The 7930-nt window shown below is 29.4% G+C and overlaps 2 protein-coding genes across 2 annotated transcripts in view; both read left to right on the plus strand.

Annotated features, from left to right (window-relative positions):
* The window catches only part of LOC107437837 (rifampicin phosphotransferase), a gene marked incomplete in the record, with an annotated part of 597639 nt that overhangs the window by 356980 nt on the left and 232729 nt on the right, over positions 1 to 7930 (plus strand).
* LOC107436885 (rifampicin phosphotransferase) overlaps positions 1 to 7930 on the plus strand; it is a 74650-nt gene that overhangs the window by 3466 nt on the left and 63254 nt on the right. The window contains exons 2-3 of the mRNA XM_043048080.2: positions 3275 to 3456; positions 6946 to 7205. Of these exons, the coding sequence (XP_042904014.1) occupies positions 3275 to 3456; positions 6946 to 7205 (442 nt within the window). The remainder of the gene's footprint in view (positions 1 to 3274; positions 3457 to 6945; positions 7206 to 7930) is intronic.

Raw genomic sequence — 7930 nt, forward strand, 5'->3', positions numbered from 1 at the left:
TATATATATATATATAAATCTCTAGAGAGAGAGATTTTAATCCTGATGCCGCAATATTTACACGACCCTGATGTTATAAGGAACATTTTTAAACCTGAATATTTCGAAAAAATATAGACTAATAATGTCATTTTAAACAAAATCCGTAGATTTAAGAGAAAAACTCATTTCAGATTTGAAATCCACATTTTCGAATTAGGCAAGTTCAAGTATTTCTATAAATGCAACAAAACATTTGTTCCCCAGTATAATTTGAAATTTCACCCTCGCTTCGGTGCGGTTAAAGTCGCAAGTACTGTATCATGCTTTCTGGGTGAAAGAAAAAATAATACTACTGCAACATTGTTCTCAAGCTCTCAACTTCGTAATATAATAAAAATGGAAAGAAGAAAAAGCTTTTTTCTTTCTCTATTCTATTTGTTTCAAAATTAATCAGAGCTTTAAAAATTTATATAAACAATTCATATTTTTCTTTTTCATTCTTTTACTAAATAAACTTTTCATATAAGTTGCTAAATTTTATTTAAAAATGCATATTTTTTCCAAATTGTATTTTTTTAATTTATTATATGAAAAAAACACTGAATTTCAAAATTTAATCGAAAAATCATCAGTAACAATAATGAAATAAATAACTCATATTAGACATATATTCTACTAGGATACACTATTTACTATAATGGTAGTAAAATCAAATGCCACTTTAATGTTTAGAAATCTGTAATTTCTTACAGATGATTTTTTTAAAATTATTTTTAAAAAAATTTCTTTAGTTCTATACGAAAAAGTGATAAATTATATACTGGGTGTAATTGATATGGCATTAGTTAATTTTTCAAATGTATGTTCATCTTATATAACGTTCATCTTAAAATATGCAAGAATTTCTTTTAGCTTTTCAAGGAAAACAGATTAAAAGTTCAGTTTATTGTCGTTATTCGAAATCGCCTGCTTTTCATCATTGCCCGGTATTCCTTACTCTGATGGTTTCTCAAGGTCTAATGACCGACATTCCGTATAATGATATGTTCTTCTTAATAAATATTAATAATAATTAAATAAGTAAATTAAAGTAAAATATGTCTTTCAAATGTTATTGAATGTAGTAAATGTTCTTTTTCCCAGATTTGAAATTTAGTTATTATTACTTTTTTTACTAAAGGAACGTGGAGAAAACAATGTGCTTCATGATTCTCATACTTATTTTTAACCCTTTCGCGCCGACTGTCACAAATACGTGCCAGCATAAAACCGTATCAATCAGGATAAGAAGATAAAACTGGTAATCAAAGAATTTCTTTGGCAGTTTATTTGTGGGCGGATAGTTATAATTGTTTGCTTTATTTAATTCACCATTACTTTGTTCAAAATAAAGCTATTTAGTTTTACTTTGAATTAACATTGATCATATATATGATTAAACTAACAATAATTAAAGTAAAAGTAAGTCTGTCAAATTAGAAACGACTACATTTAAGTTACCGTTTTTTATTTAATTACAACTTGATTCTGATTTTGTATGAATGCTTTTCTGAATCACCCGTCCCTAAGGGGTTAATCAAGCCCTATATAATATATGCTATGAGAGCATCGTGGCCTCTTTTTTCTAGCAGGTTCCGTAAACGGTTACTTAAAAGTCCTTCAATTAGATCATTATGCAAGGCAATCAAAGCAGTTTATACAACATCCATTTAGTTAAAAATCTGAAGAAAGTTTCTACTGAAGTTTCTACAGTGTAAATGGTTACTGATGTAGAAAACAATGGTCAATGCTGAGCTCGATTACGTTGCTTTATCGAATCTTTATTTGCGATTTTCCGTTGCAAGTTAAGAAAAGGCCATTGCATTATAGGATTTAAATAATCATCCACGACTGCATATAGTTCCGTTTTCTTTCATTGTGAAATTATAAAAATATGCTACAAAACAATTTAAAATCTTTCAAAAGTTAACCCCTTGGGAACGGGTGATTCATAAAAGCATTCGTACAAAATCAGAATCAGGATGTAAATAAATAAAAAACGGTAGCTTAAATGTAGGCGTTGCTAATTTGACAGACTTACTTTGCTTTTACGTTTAATTATTGTTAGTTTAATCACAGATTCTGAGACAGTCGGCGCGAAAGGAAACAGAACTTTAACTTCAGTCAAACAGAAATTTAACTCATGCTATCTTTTACTAGNTGAAACACTAAATTCGATTTGTCTGAATTGTAACTAATTTTTTTTTAGCTACCACTTGGGAAAATTATCCTCGGAAAGATAAAAAGTTGGCAGATCTGGATATGCATTTTATATTTGTAAATAGTGTAAATATTCTTTCTTTATCTTTATCTTCAATTTGTTCCCTTTATTATGTATCAACTTGCGACTTATTTTTATGTATGACTCAGACTTGATTTTATCAATTATTGTTCATTCTGAGATTTAACTTAATGTTAACGCAGCACCTCCCTTCCCTTCCACCACATATTATTCAATTTAGATGAAAGAGCAGATATCCATACATGGATAGGTACTCTGAAAAAATTGATTAGTTAGTTAGTTAGTATTAATAACAAATTTAACATTCTTAAAACCAAGCAAATGTTGTCAACTATTTGCAAAATTTACATTGTAGTTATTTACCGTTTTTTAAATTACTTTGGCGTGTCCGCAGCAGTTGGCATCTCTGTAATAATGTAACGAATACTAAAATAACGTTAACTTGCGAACTTTTTTGCTCCAATATTGCTTGATTGGTCAGCTCTGATAGTATAGGAGCCTTATCTCTTACGATACATATCACAGAACTATTAAAAGAAAGTTATAGTTTCGACTATGTAGCAACTATTTCAATTAATAAGGAGAAAATTCGTTCTTGAAAAAGAAATAAGCATATGACGCTTCAAGAGCATTGGATTTGATTTGACAACTGAAAATGGCCCCTTACCCTGACATGCCCTTAACAAGCAAATGTGAGATAGTGAAGTTTTACTTTTGTTTCACAGTATAAGAAAATCGTTTGCAGGGAACAATATTTATTATTCTTTCATCAGTTTCTTTAAATGCAATTAGAAGACGTATATTTGTTATCATTTTTTATTAATTCTTATTACTTATCCATTTTTATTATTTCTTATTTGATTATTCAATAAGTTTTGTTTTCCTCATTTGACACGATTTAAGAAAGCAAGCAGAGATACAAACAGGTTCTCTCCCTAAGGATAATGGGTTTTTCGTAATTTGCAACAGAGTATATTTCTTGTTTTCCAAACTACTTTTTTTTATTCACAGAATTCATTTATTGGATTAAGTGGATCATTGTATACGTCACAGTCCGGATACACACTGCAAAGCATCGTCGAAGATTTGATTTGTACGATCCCACAAGCGATGATCCTGAAAAACTGGGTATTCTCGTTCCCCAAGTTGAAACTGATTTAGAATCACCTCAGTCGGAAAAACATTTACAAGTGGTAAGAAGTATTTTATATTCCTAAAAGAACAAGTTTTGGTATGCAAGGGATAAATAAATTAAAAATGTAAAAAGAGGGTGTTTAATAAAAAGCGCAAATCGATTAAAAAACAATTTAAAATTAGAAACGTTTTGTTGTATTTTTTTAGTTTAGTATTCAACGTGAATGAAATGAATGCTGTTGCATTAAATATAAATAATTTTCACATGAAGCCAAGGTGATAGTTACGGTTCTAAAATTAAATAGATTAAATAAATAAAAATGAAAAAGAGTTTTTACCACTTTTTCTATTTTTGTCAAATTCTAACATTAATCTAATTTCATCTGCATTAAATTTGGCAATTAGGCCAATTCTAACTTATGCCTGCCCCGCCATTAACACTCTAAGTGATCACTTAAAAAATAAACTCTCTATGGCAGAAGGGAAGATTATAAGAAGACTCGTCGGCGCTCCTAAATGCATTAGCAATAATAGTATAAAAAGGGATCTTAAAATTGATGACATCAACGTCTATATAAAAAATTTAAACCAAAATTTCTACGATGAAGCAAAAACCTGTACCACCAGCAATTTTAACTCACTCCTAGATATTGAATTAATTGACGACAACACTAAATTTAGCCCAATCACTGCCTTTTTCCTTAGGGATATGACGTAGTACTAAAACACGGAATACACTCTCGATTTTTGGTGCAAAGCACCACCTCTTCCCCCATCTCCATTCCACCTCACTACTCCTCATCATCGAATTACTACTACAGATGAATCGGTTAATGCCGCTTCGCGGCAGCGCACCGAGATTTATATGATTTCTACCATTCTACCATTCTGCATTAAATTTGAATTGACAGCCCAGAGTGAGTCAATGTCTTCTATTGTTTTAAAATTGTGTGGCAGTTTCCACCAACTCAGTCCATCTCAATATCAGTCTACCTGTTATTCTGCTTGTTAGTGGTTTATGAACGAGAATTTTCTTTAAAAGGTAGAATAAACATTTGAGCCGGCCAGTTCATCCGGTTTATTTTTGTGAACTTTACAAAATCTGGCTGTCAAAAGATTTTCTGCAACTGAACGTTATACCGCCTTCTACAAACATTGTTAATTTCTATCCCACGAAACACTTCTCTCGAAAATGTCTGTTTTATTTTCTCAATCTTTGGTCAAATTCCAAGTCTGTGAGCCACAGATAAGTATAAATTTATTTAGCATTTTATTTATTAACAATATTGTATTTCTTGATAATAGTGAAAATTTCAAAAATCATTTTAATCTATAAGAAATCTATGTTTGCATACATTAAACGACTATGAATTATAATCGACCCTTATGTAGTTACAATGTACCAAAAAATGAGATGCTGGCAAGAAATGCAGTGCTGTAAGTACAGAGCTTTTACAAAAATTTGAAAGAGAAATTAAAAACTAAAACTTAAACTTTTTGAAAGATAACAAAAACTAAAGATTTCAGAGTTTTTGGTAATTTTGATAAAATTTTAAAAGCCTTAATACGAAAAATTAAATTAATGGAACAATTAAATGAATGAAAAATAACACATTAAAACAATAACTTAGTTACCAGAGTAAATTTTTACAAAAATCTAAGAAAGTTGGCAACCCTTAAAATGCAAAGCTGTTAGCACTACGTTTTTTTAAAAATATTGAATAGAATTGAAGCCAACTTTAGATTAAAGCTTACAGGACTTTTGGTAATTTTGCCTGCATTTTAAAGTTCTCAATATAAAAATTAAATTAATTCAACAATTAAATTAGTAAAAAAGTAGAATTCATATATTTACTTGCCACCAGAGTAAATTTTTACAAAGAGCTTAGAAAGGCAGCTCTTAAAAATAAAAAGCTGTAAGTACGGCTATGAAATATTTTTCTAAATTAATTCCTTTCCTAAATTAATTCTCTCTTCAATTAATTCCTTTTTTAATTAATGGCTAGAAAACCTTCAGACTTTTTGTAATATGTTAATCTTTTGTCATAGTTTAAAAGCTTCCCTATCAGAAAGCTTTAATTAAAGTTTCGTTTTATTTAACCTTTTGAATCACTTACGCGGAGTGGTGTGTAAAATACTTTAGAGTCATACATTAAAATATAAACTTAGCTAGAACAAGAAATTTTTCTTCAAAATCGTAGATAGTTGGCAGGCTTAAAAATATAGTTTTTATTTTAATTTTAAGTTTCATAGGTATATTTGGAACTCAAATAAATTGTGCATACATGTGAATAAACTTGAGTCAAGAAAATTAATCAAGAAAAGAGTCAAGTCTACTAATAACAAAATTTTGCAGACTAAAGCTAATGGATTAAAATAAATAAATGAATAAACAAATAAATACGTAAAAACTTAGACATAAATGAAATATTACTTTAAAATTATAATTAGTATTCTTTTCAGATTATGCACTGACAGAATCTCCTTAGCTTGAAAATTTTTCAACTAAAATGTAGGGGGGTTTGACAGAAAGCATATTTATTATCAAGGACTATCTTTGCGTTCTCACGTTCACTATTTCTCAAAAGTTATATTGCGTCAAATGTAGACTGACCAGCGTCCAATAAATACTAAAAAAGCAAACGGATTTCCTATATAATTATTTCTGTTAAATTTCTGTTCTCAGAATAGATATATGGTTCTCTAGATATGGTGAAATAAGCGAAAAGTAAAGTTAACATTAAAGGGTTCAAACTTTAGATGGCTCTTCTGGTCAAAATATGAAGACCGTATTTCCTAGATTGCGGCTACCTCTTTTATTCTTAGGGTGAAAAATCCGAATCCGTCGAAAAAAAAGGTATGTTTATTCAGAGAAAGTACGTTTTTGAATCTCATTTAATAACTTATGATATCGTCTGCACTTATTAATTACCATATTTAAAGTTAGGCCCTTGAAGCATTGAGTTTTTATAGGTGAGAGTCTGATCTTTATATTATAAGTTATTCCGGGTATTCCATTTTTCAATTTGGCAATGTGCTTTCGTATCCTTAATAGTGATTTTTAAAAGACGTTTTTTCCAACCTTCCATAAAATTTAAATTTGTTGTCTCCATTGTAAGTAATTTTTATTACCTAGTTTCAAAATCCAGTTTTTGTGAAGGATTTCAGAACTAAAAATACTGTCTGCATTAATAAACATCATTATTGTTACCCATCGGAACCATTAAGATTGAACACGTAAAGATCCCCTAGAATGTAAAGATCCGATGATTAGATGAAAGGTTATTTATCATGGTCCGTTTTTTTTACTTGTATTTGTTTCCTTTATTTGTAAAATACAGAATTTATCTATTAGTATATAGATATTTTCCAAAAATAGCTTCATAATTTTTAAGAGTATTTGTTGTTTTTATGTTAATTGTTTTTAATAATTTTTCTTAAAATTAAGGAATTTTGTTCTTAAATGAATCGAAAAGAAATTACCACAAAGAGTGTCTTTCTGCGCAGCTTGAAATACTGCGACACTTTAAAAGTAGATTTATTTTTAGTCCGCAGATGAAGTACTGTTCTACGGAATAAATTCAAAAGCGGAATGTGTTCTGGTCCGCATCACAAGAGGATGCAATCAAGAAGCCGAAGCTTGGATATATTTGAAATTGGCTGATGGCACGACTTATCATTTGGTTGAGCACGTCAATTACCAACAACCATTTGAGGAGAAATGCCTGGTATTTTCTTGCGGGAACTTACAAATGCATTATTTGTCACCGATGAGAAGATGGAGAATACAATACTGTGGCTCTCTAATGTAAGTATTACTATTACTAACATATAGTTTAAAAAAAAGACGTATGAACACGGAAAAACCATTTGTAAAGAATCAAAATCTCATGAATCCCCCAAACAACTGATATGCAAAAGTAAAAGATCTCTTTCTCTTTATTTAACTAAAACTGGGTGCCTGGGCCGCGCAGCGGCCCCTAACCCATTCATCATGAAGTATTTACAAGTTGAATTAAAAAACATTTTGAATTATGCAGCATTTAGGTAGCATTACAGAAGATCAAGCATATTTGCTTGATAAATTAAACATGATTTGATATTTAATATAAGTCATGATTTATGCAATAATCAGAAATTTTCGTGAATATAAAAAGCACAATTGATATTTAAGCATTGATTGGTATTAAATTTGATGCAATCATAGGTTGTGATTAAAATATGAATTAAATTAATGTGTAAACAATTACAATTGATATTTTAGCATTGAATGGAATTTAAATTTGATGCATTCATAAGTTGTGATAAATTATGAGTAAAATTAGAATATATGCAAATGCGATTGACAATTTAGCATTGAATAAAGTTAGAATTGTGTAATTTTAAGTTGTAAAACAAATATAACATGATATATGATAAATTTACAGAAGTTTTGTTTAATATTGGTGTCGCCATCTATCGGACACAGTTTGCAATTTAATTGAGCTGTTTTACTTTTTTCATTGAAGAAGAGTTTGATAATCTACATATTAC

This window comes from Parasteatoda tepidariorum, chromosome 5 (genome assembly GCF_043381705.1).
Source record: "Parasteatoda tepidariorum isolate YZ-2023 chromosome 5, CAS_Ptep_4.0, whole genome shotgun sequence".
Taxonomy (NCBI): Eukaryota; Metazoa; Arthropoda; class Arachnida; order Araneae; family Theridiidae; genus Parasteatoda; species Parasteatoda tepidariorum.